General features: G+C 42.3%; 1 protein-coding gene across 1 annotated transcript in view; it reads right to left on the bottom strand.

The window, feature by feature from the left end:
• LOC136885725 (uncharacterized) overlaps positions 1-18,611 on the bottom strand; it is a 380,798-nt gene extending 362,187 nt beyond the window's left edge. The window contains exons 1-2 of the mRNA XM_067158493.2: positions 18,255-18,611; positions 2,131-2,226 (exon numbers count right to left, since the gene is read on the bottom strand). Coding sequence (XP_067014594.2) covers positions 2,131-2,226; positions 18,255-18,611 — 453 coding nt within the window. The remainder of the gene's footprint in view (positions 1-2,130; positions 2,227-18,254) is intronic.
• Positions 18,612-19,137: the final 526 nt, after the last annotated feature.

The raw sequence follows: 19,137 nt of genomic DNA, 5'->3' as shown, positions 1-19,137 counted from the left end.
CGATAGTAGAGTCCCTTTATCAGGCCATTTCGCAGTAATAAATATCGTGGAGATACATACAGTACTTCTCCTAGTGCAGACATTCCTAAACTGTGGTCCGCGTACTCCTGGGGGGCCGCGACGTAATAATAATGTAAGTTGTATTTGAAGAGTGTAATTTTACTGTACACACACAATGCATAGAAAATTATACTAAAATTAGGAACTATGTCTTCACTGTTATATAACTTACATACAGGTAATTCTTAATTTGGCCGAAGAATGGTAAGCTACAAGTTAGCAGCGGAAAAAGAAGAAATACTACAAGGCAATGTAAGCGATGTAATTGTGAGACACTTGGAATTGCTACTATCCACACTCAGACCATATTTTCCGCCTCTGGTTAGATAATCTCGTGGGTCAGAAATATCTTCTTTGAAATTGACCTCCCTTGAGGAAGGTCAACTAGGCGAAGTATCTTGGCAGAGAGAAAGTGAACAAAATTATGGGTGCAGAATCAGATGGAGGGGCATGTTTAGTTCCAGGAAGTTCCATTAATGTATCACAACTCCACGTATCTGATTGATTTCTGGGTCCACGACATCCCCTACAATTTACAGAAAGGAAATACTGCGTTTAATGCCGTTCATGACAACATACCTGTGGGAGTATACCTTTTCTGCTCTCACACAAACGTAAACGAAGTACAGAAACAGAGTTAATGTAGGGGCTGATCTTTGCCTTCAAGTGACTACGCTTGTAAAACGCTTGGTCTTTGGAAAACACCACCATCCATCCCGTTGATCGAACAAAGGCAACAAGTGATTTTTTTTCAAGTACGTTTCCAGATCCATACTGTTGTAATTATTAGCCAAATGTCACACTGTTTTATAATTTCTGTGCATTTATAAATTTATCTTTATATAAATGAAGTTATATTAAACTTTCAAAGAAAGTGCGTAATTATTAGTCCTTAATTAATAATTATTTTTGTGTGGCTATTTCTAGCCGAGTGCAGCCCTTGTAAGGCAGATCCTCCGATGAGGTGGGCGGCATCTGCCATGTGTAGGTAACTGCGTGTAATTGTGGTGGAGGATAGTGTTATGTGTGGTGTGTGAGTTGCAGGGATGTTGGGGACAGCACAAACACCCAGCCCCCGGGCCAATGGAATTAACCAATGAAGGTTAAAATCCCCGACCCGGTCGGGAATCGAACCCGGGACCCTCTGAACCGAAGGCCAGTACGCTGACCATTCAGCCAACGAGTCGGACATTACTATCCCTAAATTATACGAATAAAATCAAACGTCGTATCATTACAAAATTTTGCTTTTTGTTTACTGAATGCAGTATTATGTTCTGTGGCTAAGGGGTCTTTGAACATGCTCAGGGGTCTCAGAGACAAAAAGGTTGGGAAACCCTGCCCTAGTGCACCGTCACTGCATTATCCTGCATAGGAGGCTTGTAGTGGTGACTGAACGGAGCACTTGCCGCCAGCATGCTGAAAAGATGTAGCAAACCAACTGACGAGCCCAATGCTACACTGGGGCGAAACGCTGGTAATTTCACGATTACAAAGGCCTTTATAGTTTGACTGATTTTTAATGTATTGCATTGTACTTTCCGTTGCACTTTTGCATGTGTCTCAGTATACAAATGATTTCGTGTGGAAATGTACAAAAACCCAGTCCCCGAGCCAGGAAAAATAACCGTTTAAGATTAAAGTCTCCGACCCGGCCTAAAATTGAACCCGGGGCCCTCTGAACCGAAGACCACTAAGCTGACTATTCATCCAAAGATTGAATTATGGTTGAAAAAATTAATTACGTTACCATTTCTCTGCTGACTCCGGTTGGAAATTCAGGTTAGAATTCAGAATTCAGGTCCTCACTTTAATTATAATGTACTTGTAGCTCCCTTTGTCACGGTCTGTAATGATTGGACGGCATTTTTCCTACATCCCCTTTAAGAGAAAATTCAACTCCTGGCCTCGCTATTACTATTTCAGAAATACCATCGAGACCAAAAACAAGACACATTTCTTTCTCAGAGCACAATGCTCCTTTTGCTGTTAGAAACTGTTGATCCAATATCGATTAGAAAATTCCTTCGACATGAATAGACAAAGAAAACGAACGAATTTCTTTCTTACCTTACGAAGACGCAGTAGATCGGCTTCAGAAGTGGGTTGATTCTCCAGTGATCCTTTGCCATTCTGCTGCGACGTGTCGACTTTCCGTTTTGTCTCCTGAAAATTGACATACATATTATGAGAAAACTCTTATAGAGTATTACCATGGTATTACTACACTGCTCAAAAATGAAATTTGGTTGCTTCTCTAGATGTTTCTAACTGCAATGCGCGAACGCACTGTGGGATGGGGATTGTTCTATTATAGCAATGACATTTACTGTTTACAGAATAGAGGGCTCCACTATCATCCAGATGTTTGGGTGGTGTCAGTGTCGGTTGAAATGTTCGAGTGCCCCAATCCGAAGTGTGTGCGAAGGTTGGTCTATATGAGTGTAGTGTTTACAAGTCATGACTGATCGTTCGAACTCAGGTGGGCAACGGGGGAAGCAGTTGTCGTCGAATGAAGCCACTCGTGCACTTATACTGTTTCGAGAAGGCTACTCGCATAGGTACGTTGCTAGAATACTTATAAACTGCAATGAATACGATTTGGTATCTGTGGAAACGTTTCCAGGAGACTGGAAGTGTTGCCAGGCAACCTGGCACGAGGCGCCAAAGGAAACTAACACCAAGGCAGGATAGTTTTGTGAGTTTGCAAGCTCTCCGAAACCACCAAATTTACAGCATGAGCACTATAAGTGGACCTATAATAGGTTTCTGGAGTAGGCCTACGAGTTAGTGACCAAACAGTCAGAAACAGGCTTCGAGAAGCCAAATTAAGATCTCAACGAACCGCTTAAATACCAGCATTGGACAGACGATATCGTGGCACGAGACAAGTTTGCTAGAGATCATCGGAAGTGGCAGCTAAGTAAGATACTGTGTCCTGTACTGTTCTGGGATGAATCTCGTTTCACGTTATATCGTTCAGATTCGTCTGCGAGTCTGGAGAGGACGTGGGGAGCGATTTTATCCGACAGCTGTACAATATATCGTTGCTTATGGAGGTGGATCTAGTACGATGTGGGCAGGCATACATCTTGACAAGAAAATCGATCTCCTGATCGTTCACAATGGGTCCTTAATTGCTCGACGGTGAACTGACGAGATCTTAGTGCCATATGTAATCCTTCTAGCGAAGCAACTTGGAGAAAACGTAGTATTCATGCATGTCAAAACGATAATGCTTAGAGCGCATTATACCAACATCGTTCGGGGGTTCCTGCAAGAGCACCACGTGCAACGAATGGAATGGCTATCCTGAAGTCCTGACTTGAATCTGACTTAACAAATCTGGACCAAATGGAGCAACGCATCCGAGCGACAAATACAACACCCCAAACACTACAAGCCCTTGAAGACGCTCTTTTGGAAGAGTGGGGAAGTCTGCCTTAACTAAACATGCGGCGCCTTGTCAGAAGCATGAGAAGGCGTTGTGAAGCTGTTATCCATGCGAGGGCCGGCCACACTCCTTAATGAGACTCTTGATTACCACGTAGCCATTTTGGTGTATGACCAGAGACCAATTTGTTTAAGACATATTGTGCAATAACGTCGGGAACTGTGTCCAAAGAACGCTTTTAATTTCAATTGTTGCAAAGAATGTTTGTTTTCATTGCGTGTCTGTTTTCAGTTCAATATGCTTATCAAGGGGGCATGAACGTATAAAAAGTGATCAACTTTCTTTTTTGAGTAATATGAATGAAATATTCTGCAAGAAAACGACTTCGTTTCCAAAGTACAGTACTACACAACTTGTTTCCATCGTCTAATGATGGTCATGATACCTCTGAAGCAAACTGGGAAGCACACATGTACTCTAGCATACAGTACATCACTGAGACAACGGTAGTTTTATCCCAAGGATGTAAACCAAAGGTCTTTACACAGGGAGCTCAGACACTTCCCTGTCTTTATACAACGTCAAAGTTTTAGGAGTTGGTGATAGTTCATTTAAGCGGCGAAACAAGATTATCAGCCCTTGGTGGTAGTTGGTAGTTGTCTTCCCTTCATATCACTAATCAGTAGGAAGAAAGAATACTTCCGACCCATGGACACTGAGGGTATTGATAAAAAGAAAAAGGGAAGGGTCACGAAAGACGTGAAAATGAAAAAGACACCGTAAACCTCACAGATCTAATACCATCGGGGTCGGAAGAGAACAAGGTTTGACCAAAGGATGTCGCATAGGAAAGCTGAAAGTGAAGATTCTGAGACTAGTAAGTGGAACCAATACCAGACTTAGCTAGGTGATCCTTGGCTGCCAACCCATACTTCCAAGTTGGGAGCCCCTGGGAGTTTCGCCTTTTAGTCAGTCACTACCGATCTGTATTTAGAGCTGTCGCCCTGGTGACAGATTCCCTATCTGCTGTCTTCCTAGCCTTTGCTTAAATTATTGCAAAGAAATTGGAAATTTATTGAACATTTCTCTTGGTAAGTTATCCCAGTCCCTAACTCCCCTTCCTATAAACGAATATTTGCTCCAATTTGTCCTCTTGAATTCCAACTTTATCTTCATATTATGACCTTTCCTACTTTTAAAGACACCACTCAAACGTATTCGTCTACTAATGTCATTCTACGCCATATCTCCACTGACATCTCGGAACATACCGCTTAGTCGAGCAGCTCGTCTCCTTTCTCCCAAGTCTTCCCAGCCCCAATTTTGCAACATTTTTGTAACGCTGCTCTTTTGTCGGAGATCACCCAAAACAAATCAAGCTGCTTTTCTTTGGATTTTTTCCCGTTCTTGAATCAAGAAATCCTGGTGAGGGTCCCATACACTAGAACCATACTCTAGCTGGGGTCTTAGCAGAGACTTACATGCCCTCTCCTTCACATCCTTACTACAACCCCTAAATACCCTCATAACTATGTGTAGAGATCTATACCCTTTATTTACAATCATATTTATGTGATTACCCCAATGTAGATCTTTCCTTATATTAACACCTATGTACTTACAATGATCCCCAAAAGGAACTTTCATCCCATCAACGTAGTAATTCAAACTGAGAGGATTTTTCCTATTTGTGAAACTCACATCCTGACTTTTAACCCCGTTTATCATCGTACCATTACATACTGTCCATATCAGAACATTATCGCGGTTATTTTGCAGTTGCTCACAGTCTTGTAACTTATTTATTACTCTGTACAGAATAACATCGTCTGAAAAAAGCCTTATCTCTGATTCCACTTCTTTACACATACAGTATCAATGATATATATAAGAAAACATAAATTCATTAATACTGCCTTGAGGAATTCCTCTCTTAATACAGGGACAGATAAAGCTTCGCCTACTCTAATTCTTTGAGTTCTACTTTTTTAGAAACATAGCCACCCATTCAGCCACTTTTTTTCAAGTCCAATTGCACTCATTTTTGCCAGCAGTCTCCCATGATTACACTAACATGGGAGACTAGTGGCAAAAATGAGTGCAATTGGACTTGACAAAAGAGGTAGATCATGGGAGACTACTGGCAAAAATGAGTGCAGTTGGACTTGACAAACTAGTGATTGAATGGGTGGCTATGTTTCTAGAAAGTAGCCACCTCTACGACTCTTGCTTCCACTCATTTGTGTCAGGATCCTCACTTTCATCTTTCCTATCCGCCCCATGACCACCAATATCGTGATCACAGCTCACGAGTTTTTCATGGAATACGAACTCATGGTACAAAACTTTTCATTTCTTAAATCCCAAATGCTTTGGTCGGGATTAATAATGTTATTGCTTTTACGTCTCACTAACTACTTTTGACGGTTTTAGAAGACGCCGAGGTGTCGGAATTTTGTCCCGCAGGAGTGGTTTTGCGTGCCAGTAAATCTACCGACACGAGGCTAACGTACTTGAGCACCTTCAAATACCACCGGACTGAGCCAGGATCGAACCTGCCAAGTTGAGGTCAGAAGGCCAACGCTTTAACCGTCTGAGCCACTCAACCCGGCTTGGTCGAGATTCGAACCACAGTCGCCTTGGTGAGCAGCGAGTGACTATGCCACTTGTCTATCGAATTACACAAGACTTAGTGGTATTCAATTATTTCGAAAGATTAGACGTTCAATGTTTGTCAAATAGGTAGTAATGCAGTTCTCAATGCCCCTTTAGCTGCACTGAAAGGTGAACAGTGGGTGCGTATTGCTACGAATAAAACTGTTTTATCGATCTAATTAATGTAGGATACCCAATCCGTATACACACAGACACAAAATTATAATTGAGAATGGATGACAACAGTTCCCTAATTAGCGGCTATTTACAAAGCCTCTTTTCCTCTTCGCAGCAGGCCACCAGCACTGGTATTTACCTGGAATGACGATCCCCTTCCTTACGTAACCTTGACAGTCCACCTTTCACTTCACTTTTAAAAAATATATATTTTTAGACTTCTTTATTTTTACCGATATTTTCTTATTTTTCTCATTCTTTCCTTGCTTTCATTTCACCCCTGAGCCAGCGGAAATAACCAATTGAGGTTAAAACCCCCTAGCCGGCCGAGAATCGAACCCGGCGCTTCTTGAACCAAAGGCCAGCACGCTAACCATTCAGTCACATCTTTGCACAATCAGTCTCACTCCACCAAGCAGCTTCACGCATACAGATTCGAAAGGACACTTTGTTAACAATCACGACGACTGTTTCTTCGCTCGACTGCAAAGAAATGTGTCACTCACACGTGGCAACTCCACACAGTGAATTACTCAGTAAGACAATAACACAGCACCACTAAACAACAGTGATCACAATTTAACATTACTCTCCGGCGGACTCGTCCAATACACTCAGCGACGACAACCACGACGAGCACTACTACTAGCCTACTCACTCACTCCAACAATTAACCATTGCTGTCCAGCTCCGTAACAATGAATCAGTCACCAAAGGTTCTGCATTTAGGACTGTTGTACAGGTGGCAGATTTCCTATTAGTTGTTTACCTATGGTGGTAGTGGTTATTATTGTTTTAAGAGGAAGTGCAACTGGGTAACCATCCTCTATTAACACTAATCAGAGGGGAAAATGGAAGATCCGACACTTCGAAAAATGAAGGTTTCGGCCAAAGAAAGAGAAGGGCCACGATGGGCTTGAAAATGAAAGACTCCCTAGGCTTCGAAAGCTCTAATACCGTCGGGGTCGGAAAAGAACAAAAGCTGGACCAAGGGAGGTCGGATATGATAGATGAAAATGAGGAGGCTGGCACAAGTGGAAGCAATGCCAGGACTCAACTAAAGGCCCCGTGGTCGCTAATCCACGATCCCAAGTTAAGAGCCCTTAGGGCCAATTATAGTCGTGTCTTACGACAGGCAGGGTATACTGTGGGTGTTATTCTACTGCCCCCACCTAGCATCCTACATGACTTGGTCGAGGTTCGAACAATGACCATCTTGAAGAGTTAAGTAGTTAATTGGTTTGTGATAGCCAAGTGCCATCACCAGGGTCCAATACCCGTAACAATGTTCAAATAAGTCATGTCCGTGTGGCTCGGACTCGAGGTAAAGATAACGATATCAATAGCCATGTAAAACTAACAGCTTGCTTGCTTTGTTGAGTGCCTTGTGGCGATACTCGACTATCAATCAGTGGCCCGCGAAAAGTAACAACAGTTGATCAAGGAAGGTGGGATAAGAAAGAAGGAAGCGAGGAACCAAAGCCAAATTCACTTCCGAGTCCCAGGGACGTAATTGCGCGCTCTTTAGAAACCCCAAGAGGAATTTATACTCGTAATTTCAAAACCAATGCACATGTCCATATCAATCCTTCCCATTCGCTTCGAACCCCAACGAGGCCTAGGAATTCTTTCATTTTCATGCTCTTCGTGGCTTCCTTTTATTTCGACGATGCCTTCATTCTTCGGAGTGTCAGAACTCTTCCTGCCTCCCTTCTGATTAGTGTTAAGAGAGGATTGTTGCACAGTTGCCTTCTTCAAACAATAATCACCAGCACCAATTTCATGTTACAACCACAATGAGGTATTGGTTATAAGAACAGGGATAGCAACTTTTCATATCACAATGATGAAGTAATTACATAGCGAAATCCCAGGCAAAGAAGAAATCCGAAATATGACGCAGGAATGGAACTGGCATACCAACTATAATACCAGAGTGGCAGAAGGCCTGAGTAGCTCAGTTGGTAGACGCTGGCCTTCTGATCTCAAGTCAGCAGGTTCGATCATGGCTCAGTCTGGTGCTCAAATATATCAGCCGCATGTCCCTAGATTTACTTGCTCGTAAAAGAATTCCGGGGCGTAAGTGCCTTAGTGCAGGAGAATGGAAAACCGCGGAAAACGATTCTCAGGACAGCCGACGGTAGGGACCAGACCCTCTCCGTCTCCCGAATACAGAGGCCATCCCGCCTCTGCTCGGTTGACCAGCCGTCAGGTCCAGCCCTGTCCAGACTCCCGAATTCAGAGGCGTAGAACCACGGCAGAGCCAGGCCACCCCTCCTCTGCTCGGTTGGCCAGTCGGAGTGCAGAGCTGTTGGACCACGGAGCAGCCGTGGCCACTTGAGGGCCAAGGACCACTCTGCATCCACCGACCCAGATTTAGTGGTGGTGGTAGTAGTAGTAGTAGTAGTAGTAGTAGTAGTAGTAGTAGTAGTAGTAGTAGTAGTAGTAGTAGTAGTAGTAGTAGTAGTAGTAGTAACTTGATTATTAGGGTTCGGATGATCAGGAAATGTCATGTTTTTTACCGCCTTCCATTTTACCTATCTATTGGAATTAAGTACGAATCGGACGTTTCTGAGCACATTTAGCCTCATTTTATAGATACATATATTACCATTTTTGATCGTTTTGGTTATATTCTGCACGAAATATGCTTTTGTACTTTGAAGGTGATGCCCGATGTTGCTTGTGTAAATGTGTTTGTGGCTCCATGACGAAACATGAAGCTCGGACCTCAAAGCTGAATAGTTGACGCTTACTGTATCTCGTCACCCTTTGCTGGCGGGACCTAGTGTTTACAGTGGACTATGTCTTCTGGTATTGACTAGAGAAAATTTTGTTACTTTCATTGACATATCTCTGTCGTATCCTTGGCTTTGACAATATGAAAGTGACTGCGGTATGAGTGATGCTAGTAATAACATTTCTCATGCAGCCAGTCCCTGCTATGAATGGTGTGAAAATGTTGCTCATAAGGTCGGTTGGTGCTTGTATTTCAGTGGACTTAGCAGACTGATATGTAATAGCAACTTCTGGCCCAGTGAGGAAAGCAACGGTAAAAATTACCTTGCTCCTCATTTCCCTAGTACGCCTCTTCATTGATGCCTAGGCCATCTATGACAGCTGATGGCGGAGCTGTTGAGGATCCAACCAGCCTTACGGCTGAGGACTGAGTATACATACATACATACATACATACATACATACATACATACATACATACATACATACATACATACATACTGTATCTCGTCTGATTTTACATCACTTTAGTAACTTCCTTTAGAGTAAGACTTGCAGTGCGGATATTTACATCCACTGGAATATTACCCTTGTTAAGAGATAAGGAAATACCATAAGGGCTAATCTTCTACCTGTAGCTCGTGATCGCTTCAGGTATCGCCTAAATTTCTTTTTCACCTCATCTTTTCTTGACAATTTCAACAGAGACAATTTTCACGGTTTAGTTACATTTACAGTGATAACGCTGGCATAAGGATAGGCCTACGTAAAGAAAGCGCAGCGAAAGTGTTAAATTAAAAAGTTGCATTAAAAAGAGTTCGGGGAGGAATACTTCTCTAGAGAAGGAAAAATCCTCTTCTGCAAAGTGTGCGAAGTTTAAAGTAAGTGCTGTAAAACGTTTTAATGTCCAGCAGCACACCGACACTGCCAAAAAAAAAAAAAAAATGCTGAGATGAACGGGGAATAAGAGGTATGTATTTTCTTTTCTTTCATGTAGTAAGCAGTCTGGCCTACTCTGACGAAGTGGTCTTAATGGCAGATTGTGCCGAAAGCCTGCAGTCTAATACAGGAGTTTCCAAATGGCGGCCCGCGAGGGCTTTAAAAATATATTTTAAGAAATGTGAAGAAAATTTTTAAAAAAATGTTTCATAGTTCCTTCAAAAAATTATTATTGTACCCTTTATACACTCAAGTCAGAACTAATTAATTATTTAATATAATTTCCTGTTTTTAAGTATTCACTTGATCTGAATGGATTATTTATGATTATTTTAACATTTTAAATCCAAACTTCGGTGGAAAACGAGCCCTCACAAATGTCACTCTTCTTCTTCTTTTCCTACCGCTTTTCCCACACCTGTGAGGTCGCGGGTGCGAACTGCGTCGCACATGTGGATTTGACCCTGTTTTACCCGGATGCCCTTTCTGACGCCAACCCTGTCTGGAGGGATGTAATCACTATTGTGTGTTTTGGTGGTTGGTAGTGTGGTATGTTGTCTGAATATGAAACATCCAGTCCCCGAGCCAGAAGAATTAATCAGAAGCGATTAAAATCCCCGATCCGACCAGAAATCGAAACCGGGACCCTCTGAACCGAAGGCCAGTTCACTGACCATTCAGCCAACGAGTCGGACCCCTTACAAATGCCAGTGCTAGGTCTTAACCATTATAAAAATGGCTATGGGATCCATGCCAACTTCACTGTGGATATTTTGTGCAACGTAGCACGCAATGAATACGAAGAAATACTTTCATTGCCATTGGTGTAAGAAGTGTCTTTATTTTCAATTTTTCATTCTGGCTGGTACACAGTGTTGCACACTCGACGAAATTTTCAGGGAAGTACTCCTGGAAGCACAGTGCTGGGTTTTTAGGCTCTTACAACTGTATATCGTTGTTACCTTCACACTAAATTGTCCTTCTTTAATTTTTGTTTTGACTGCATTATTCATTTCTGTTTGTCTTTAGATATTGTTTTTCCTTTTCGTCATCTGTTAAATATTAATTCAAATGAACTGACATTGTTGGATGCTCTTCTTCAAAATTTAATTGTCCTGAATATGATAGTGTTTATTTTTAATTTCACTCTTTTGTGCTCTTGTAAAATAGAGTTTTAAGTAATTAAAATTATTAAACCTTCGTTTCAATTGAACTACGCATATTATTTCATAATGGTACCTCTGTTGTATTTGCGAAAATTTACGAAAATTGGCCTATTTTATTAAAGTGCGGCCCGCGATCATGACTAAGGTTGCCAATGTGGCCCTCAACCCCTTACAAATTAAAAAACCCTGGTCCAACTTATTGGAACTTGAAAATAGGTGCAATCAGTATGGTATGAAAATAAGCCTTACTAAGAATAAATTGATGTCAGATAAGAAATCCAAGAGAACTGAATTTCAAATTGGGGATATAAAGCTGGAATAGGTAGGTAATTAATTTCAAGTATTTAGAATGTGTGTTCTTCCAGGATGGTAATATAGTAAGTGAGATTGAATCAAGGTGCAGTAAAGCTAATGTAGTGAGCTCGCAATTGCAATCAACAGTATTTTGTAACAAGAAAGTCAGCTTCCGGACGAAACTACTCGAATCTTTCCATCGGTCTCTTTTCAGATAAATTTTGCTTTGCGGGAGTGAAAGCTGGGAGGACTCAGGATATTTTATTCATAAGTTATAATTAACAGACATGAAAGTAGCGAGAATGATTGCTGGTAAAAAATAGCTGGGAACAATGGCAGGAGCATACACGGAGTGAGGAGATACATGATAAGTTAGGAATGAACTCGATGAAGATATGCGCATAACCCGATATCGGTGGTGGGGTCATGTGAGGCGAATGGTGGAGAATAGGTTACCTACAAGAATAATGGACTTTGTTGTGGAGGGTAAGAGACGTAGGGGTAGACCAAAACGACGATGGTTAGACTCAGTTTCTAACGATTTAAAGATAAGAGGTATAGAACTACAACGTGGCCACAGATATAGTTAAAAACAGATGATTGTGGCGGCGTTTAGTAAATTCACAGAGACTTGCAGACAGAACGCTGAAAGGCATAATGGTCTATAATGAAGATTTATATATGTTTGTATTTATTTTACTTCAATTAAATATGTTGTGCCTAGGCGACTGTCGGCGCATTCTTAATGCCGCTAACTAATATGATTTTCATTGGTTCGCAGGAGCAATGACGTGGTCTCTGTCACTATTGTAGAAGTGGAATGGAGTTTAAAGAAGTAGTAAGGAAATGGATTGTAGTAGTGCAGTATGATCGTATAATGAATTGCATCTTCAACATAAAGAAACTAGTTGCAAAAATCATTCGTTGAAAGCACACATGATGGGTCATATTTTCCTATTTTCAAGAGAATATTTGGGTGAATTTTAGGTCCTAAGGATTCGAATCCTAAGTGACAGTGACAGTAGCTTGTACTTTCAGTAGTTCAAAACGACGTTATCAAGTGCTGGCTTATTACGTCTGTGTTCAGACTAATTAATAATTTGTTAGATTTCGGACACACATGTGAATCTTATCTATGATACAAGGGACTAACACCACAGGCTGAATGAGTGTACACATGATTTACAAGCGTCAAGTTTTGAGAAAGAGAAGGAGCACGTGAAGTTGAATAGCGATCCTCCTCTCCTGTCAACCTCCATCAAGACCAAGTCAGCTGGAGTAGCTTAGAGAGCAGGTGATGGCTTTGTATTTGGACTCAAGTTCAACCGTTGTGGTGTTCTAAAGAACCGGTCTCTCGTGTGTAGGAAAAAGTGTAGTTCAGCAGGGGAAAGCCATGGAAGGCGGGAAAACGAAAGACTTCTTATGTTTCACAAATCTAGTATGGTACAGTGTTTAAACTCTAGGGTCATGCACCTACGTGGGGGGACTTTTGATTTTCTTCTCCGTAATGTAGGCTACGTAAGATTGTAGGGATAGATTTCTGAACCCACCTCAAAACGCAGGGATTTTTTGGCAAAACCAAAAATAAAGTAAAATAAAATAAAAATTAAATTTTCTTTACTGTACAAGTCTAAATCTATTCTGCGTTTGTATGGGTCAGCCGGTGGGAATGGTCTCAATGTGTGTGGAGATTTTCGCAAGGTGAATCCCCTCGACTTTTCCTGACAAATATTTTGTGCCTACCAGTCAAGCAAAGCATTCAGTTAGCTGCGCGATTACGTAGTGTGAGACGCAGGTCAAAGCAGCTTACTTTTCATCCTGCATTAAGATCTTTTAAATAAATGCCTGTGCGGTAGTGGTAATTCGCTTCTTTTGATTTAAATTTCAACGCTGAAAAATAAAAAAAGGAATAACGGAATGAACTGGGAAAAACTGAGAAGCCAAACCAGAAACCCTCAATAACAAAATTAGTGAAGCCAGACAAGGAGAAAACGCTAAAGGATGTTAAATTATATTTCATTAAGTTATGATTTAATATCATATCTCTTAAGAGGGCTCCTTTCTGTCTTTATGTATATATCAATGGACAAAGGATGTTTTCCGTTTTAAAATATTAAAATATTAGGTGCATACATTAGGGACTTTTAGTGAATCTAAAGACACTAATTAGTCTGTAAGGATAAAGGCCTAGTGAAGAATCAGTTGACAACACTGTTCTAGTACCGTCGGAGTTTCCAGAATATAGAAGAGAGGAAACAAATGTGCCTGGCACGTGTACGTGAAAGAAGTGGCATAGTGACTGGCTTCTCACAAACCTAGCCACTGTTGGATTCCCGGCCAATATACGTGGGACATAGTGGGTTCGAACCACACTGTCGGCAGCCCTGAAGATGGTTTTCCGTGGTTTCCCATTTTCACACCAGGAAAATGCTGGGGATGTTCCTAAATTAAGGCCACGCCCGCTTCTTTCCCATTCATAGCCCTTTCCTGCCTCATTGTCGCAGCAAGACCTACGGTACCTGTGTCGGTGCGACGTAAAGCAATTTTTAAAAAAATGTACGTGGGATTGTTGAATGTTTTAAATTTCGTGTGGCTATTTTTAAACGGGTGCAGCCTTTGTAAGGCGGGCGCATCTGCCGTGTATAGGATACTGCGTGTTGCTGTAGTCGAGGATAATGTTGTGTGTGGTGTGCGAGTTGCAGGGTGCTGGGCACAGTACAAAAACCCAGTCTGCGAGTCAAGGGAATTAACCATTTTAAGGTTAAATTCTGCGACCCGGTAGAGAATCGAACCGCAGAGCACTACGCTGATCATTCAGCCATGGAGCCGGACATTTTTGAAATGAAGTCATGTCTCTGTAGTTCGTATTCCATGTAAAGCTGGAGGTCACGTAAAACTAAAAGCTTGCATGCTCACCACGCCACATTCACTATTCGTGTGGTCCATTGGATGAGGGAAAACACACCACCTTTTATTACTGATTGAAGCATAGAGCGCAAAGAAGAATTTCAGCTATAGAACAAGACGACTCAGTTATTTTACACATACAGTACTTCATAGGCGAATGTCTTTGGTCTTCTTCCTGGCCTTAATCCTACTTTATTGGTGTCGGCACTTGATACGGATTTGGAACTTTATGGGCAAATATATTCGATATGGCTATACATTTACTGACCTTAGCACCCTATCTGCAAATCCAACAACAGGATTGTGGCTTGTAGTTCATCAGTTTATTCTTCTTACAGACTGCACTCTGATATAAGGTAAAGGTAAGGGTGTATTCTGCCCGAAGGCAGGTCCGAACCTCCGCAGAGGTGTGCCTGAGCCGAAGTTTACGTACGGTAGGGTGGCCAGTTCATTTCCGCTCTTCCATTCCCTTACCCCCACCAACAGCGCGTGGCAACCCATCCAAATCTTGACCACGCCCAATGTTGCTTAACTTCGGAGATCTCACGGGACCTGGTGTTTCAACACGCACTCTGATATGGAAGATGCTATATCGTACCTGATTCGGTTCGAATTCAGCCATTGAAACAGGCTACTGCAATTCTGGGCAGTCCAGCGCCCTTCAGCTGAAGTAAGCCTACCTCTGGGGCTAGGCCTATCCAAGAAATGGCTTTAACTATCACAGATACTGGCAAGTTCTGTGATAGAAACTCTGTACTAGCTGCAATCAGCCAAGTAATTCCTAGACTCTACAAACACTTTGGAGTAGACAGATTGAGTGACAGGTTCAAATTAGACAGGCTGAATGGCAGGCCTTCTGCGTCAAAGTTCGCGAGTTCGATCATGACCCAGTCTGGTAGTGTTTGAAGATGCTAAACTACACCAGTCTCGTGTCAGTATGGGTGAGGGCAGTAGAATAACACCTAAGGTAGCCCCTGCCTGTCGTAAGAGGCGTCTAAAAGGGGCCCCAGGGGCTCTGAACTTGGGAGCGTGGGTTGGCGACCACGGGCCCGTAGCTGAGTCTGGCATTGCTTCCACTTACTTGTGCCAGGCTCCTCACTTTCATCTAGCCTATCCAACCTCCCTTGACCAACTCTTGTTCTTTTCCGACTCCTACGCTATTACGTTCCCAGGGCTAGGAAGTCTTTCATGTTCACGCCCTTCGTGGCCCTTGTCTTTCTTTGGCCGATACCTTTATTTTTCGAATTTTTGGATCCCATCCTTTTTTTCTCTCTGACTAGTGTTATTAGTTGCCTAGTTGTATTTCCTCTTAAAACAATAATCGGCACTACTAACTCGCGTCGGAAGATCGTGTCTCGTAAAACTCCTGAGGGACAAAATTTGGCGTATCCAAAAACCGTAAAAAAAAGTAGATAGTAGGACGTAAAACTATTATTATCACTTTCTTTCTTAATCCGTTTACCCTCCAAGGTTGGTTTCTCCTTCGGTCTCAGCGAGGGATCCCACCTCCATCGCCTTAAGGCGAGTGTTCTGGAGCGTGAGCCTTTGGGTCGGGGTAATACAACTGGGAAGGGGGATTAGTACCTCGCCCAGGCTGTCTCACGTGCTATGCTGACCAGGGGCATTGTGGGGGATGGGAAGATTGGAAGGGATAGACAAGGAAGAGGGAAGGAAGTGGTCGTGGCCGTATGTTAGGTACCATCCCGGCATTTGCCTGGAGGAAAAATGGGAAGTCACGGAAAACCACTTTGAGGATGGCTGAGATGGGAATCGAACCCCCTCTACTCAGTTGATCTCCCGAGCTGAGTGGATCCTGTTCCAGCCCTCGTATCACTTTTCAAATTTCGTGGCAGAGCCGGGAATCGAAACCGGGCCTCCGGGGATGGAAAACCACTTTGAGGATGGCTGAGATGGGAATCGAACCCCATCTACTCAGTTGATCTCCCGAGCTGAGTGGATCCTGTTCCAGCCCTCGTATCACTTTTCAAATTTCGTGGCAGAGCCGGGAATCGAAACCGGGCCTCCGGGGATGGCAGCTAATCGCACTAACCACTACATCACAGAGACGGACATTATTATTAGGTTCAAAATAATATACTGACTTGTATGTCCACCGTCTGGATGCCAGCAAAGTAGCTTTCTGCCCTGTTGATCCGTTGATCGATTTAACATTTGTTTTAAGGACTGGTACGACGGGCACTTTGAGGTAACGTAATTCAAGAGTGAGGTGAGTTTAAACTCATCATCGGCCATCCAAGAAATGGATATCCGCTCAGCTCTAGGCAAATACCCGAGTACCTAATATAGAGACGACGTGTTTCCTTCTCATAAAATATTTATTTAAAGTTCTACATCAATAGCTATATATTTTAAGTAACGCCAGGGTGGCGTAATTACGGTTCTACAACTTTAATGTGCCGGAAGCCAACAATTTATTTGGATCGAATTCTATGTCTCTGACATCAGCGTTCCCTTCTCAATTACACATTACATTACATGCTCGATAATTCAAAACGTTTCCCAGAAAACTGAACTAGCCCATAGAGAGGTCGAAGTACGACAACTTTCGAAAGGAAATCTAGGGCGAAATAGGCTGCTACGTTAGGGCAAACTTGGGAATATCAGAGTGGGCAACAGTTCGAACACTTTTGCATTTCGACCCTTCCACGAGGTACTTAATTTTCTGCGCAAACTTTTGAACCATTCTGTATACTCCATGTTGACATGGATTTCCAGACAGAACTTCACGCACTGTAAATACACCGAACACTAATGCTCAGGAAGTTCAAAGCATCAACATGGAGTAAACCACACAATTATTCACTGAATTAAAAATAAAGGCAAGTGTTTATAGGAGCTGCCTAGCCCAGGAGGTAAAGGCGTGCTCAGTTCACTTGTCAGGAATTGGGTTCGATTCCCTGTCAGGAAGTCAAAAAATTTAGAAACGAGATTTCCACTTCTGGGAAGATACATGGTCGTGAGGTTCAATCATCCTATACCAAAAATGAGTAGCAGGTTAATTCTGGGGGTAAAGGCAGCCAGGCACATAACTAACCATTCTATCCTTCTTAATGCCTCCCACTGTGGGTGGAGGGCATAGAATACCACCCACAGTAAGAGACGACTAAAAGGAGCCCAAGGGGTTTTTAAATTGGGAGAGTGGATTGGCGACCACGGGGCCGTTATCTGAATCGTGGCATTACTTCCACTTACTTGTGCCAGGCTACTCACTTTCATCTATCCTATCCGACTTCCCTTGGTTAACTCTTGTTCTTTTCCGACTCCTACGGTACGGTATAATAGCACTTGAGGCCTGGGGAGTTTTTCATCTTGACGCACTTCGTGGCCCTTATCTTAATTTTGCCGATACCTTCATTTTTCGAAGTATCAAATCCCTTCCATAGTTTTTCCCCTGATTAGTATTACTAGAGGATGGTTGCCCAGATGTACTACCTCTTAAAATAATCACCACCATCACCACTTAGTGCTGGGGTTATAAATACTGGAAGTCTTTACCTTCCACTCCTATAAGGACCTTCATAGACTGTACAGAGAAGGATTTTGCAGCATCTTCCAATAGTTCTCCCAAAACAATATAACCATGAACTTAAATTTACTGGTTCAGAAATTACATTTGCATCGCCAATAAATTATGCTTTTGGCCTCTCTGTGTGGTAGCTTAGTGGCACTGTTTCAGTCTTCTCACCAAGGCAGCCACTGTTCAAACTCCGGCCAGTAGCCTACATGCTAAACTTTTCGAATCATAATATTATGTCTCCGCGGATAGGATCCTAAGCGAAATTGTAGGTCCCACGGTTAATGATCACAAGACAAAAAAAGTAATAAGTAGCATTAAGCTTGCTTACTTATAAAAATAAGAATTTAACAACTACCTACTACTAGACGTACAGATTATAACTTACCTGGGTTGATTTCCAAGACTTCAGTTCACCATTGGTTAGACTTTTTAACCGACTGCCTCGTGGTGTGATCTTCTCATTTGGCGACTGGAATACTGAATTATGCGGCTGATACTGCTTTAATCCCAGGGACTTATTCTTTCCATCATAATTACCGAAAGAATTGAAGCTGCGATAATCATTCCGCATCGTACGGCACTTTTCACCAATCACAGTATTATCTGTATGCACATAATCTAGAGATCTACACTGATTCTGAGAATCACTGATGATCGATCTTGCAAATGAACTTTTGAAGTAATGAGAAGGCATTTCGTACAGGATATCTAAACTGTTATCTTCCTTACCACAATCACTCATTTTCGAAAGATACCTTTCTTTCTTGATCATGCAGAAGCGAGTTGCATCGCAGTGACGATCAGCAAAAGAAGGTTCATAAAACCATACGAACAAACGGAAGTCCAAAAATATCAACAGCACTTACACAACACTTAATTCATTTATTGCAGGAATATATTATTACACCTGCTACATTATAGAGACGTTCTGGCTTACTGCTACATAAAGAATGAATGTATAGTTGTTAAATTAAAGTTGCCGCCTAAATGTGTTTAGTAATATCTTCACTACAGCATTATACTGCACCGGTTTCCTCCGATATCCTTTTGAATCACCACACAAAACACGGCGGTACTGGTACGAGCAACTTGAACTCGCGGAACTACTTGCTGCGCGCAGGCGCTTCTCAACGCTGTCAAACGTCAACTGAGAATACAGCTGCACGGTAAATTGCACAACCTGTAAGGAGCACATGCAAGGTGTAGTACAATTGGCTACCTGCTGATGTTGGTTATACAGTAGTTATAATTTAAAAGAATGTCAGTGT

This window comes from Anabrus simplex, chromosome 1 (genome assembly GCF_040414725.1).
Source record: "Anabrus simplex isolate iqAnaSimp1 chromosome 1, ASM4041472v1, whole genome shotgun sequence".
NCBI lineage: Eukaryota > Metazoa > Arthropoda > Insecta > Orthoptera > Tettigoniidae > Anabrus > Anabrus simplex.
The sequence above is the reverse complement of the archived record's forward strand: the minus strand, read 5'-3'. Positions and strand labels throughout refer to the sequence as shown.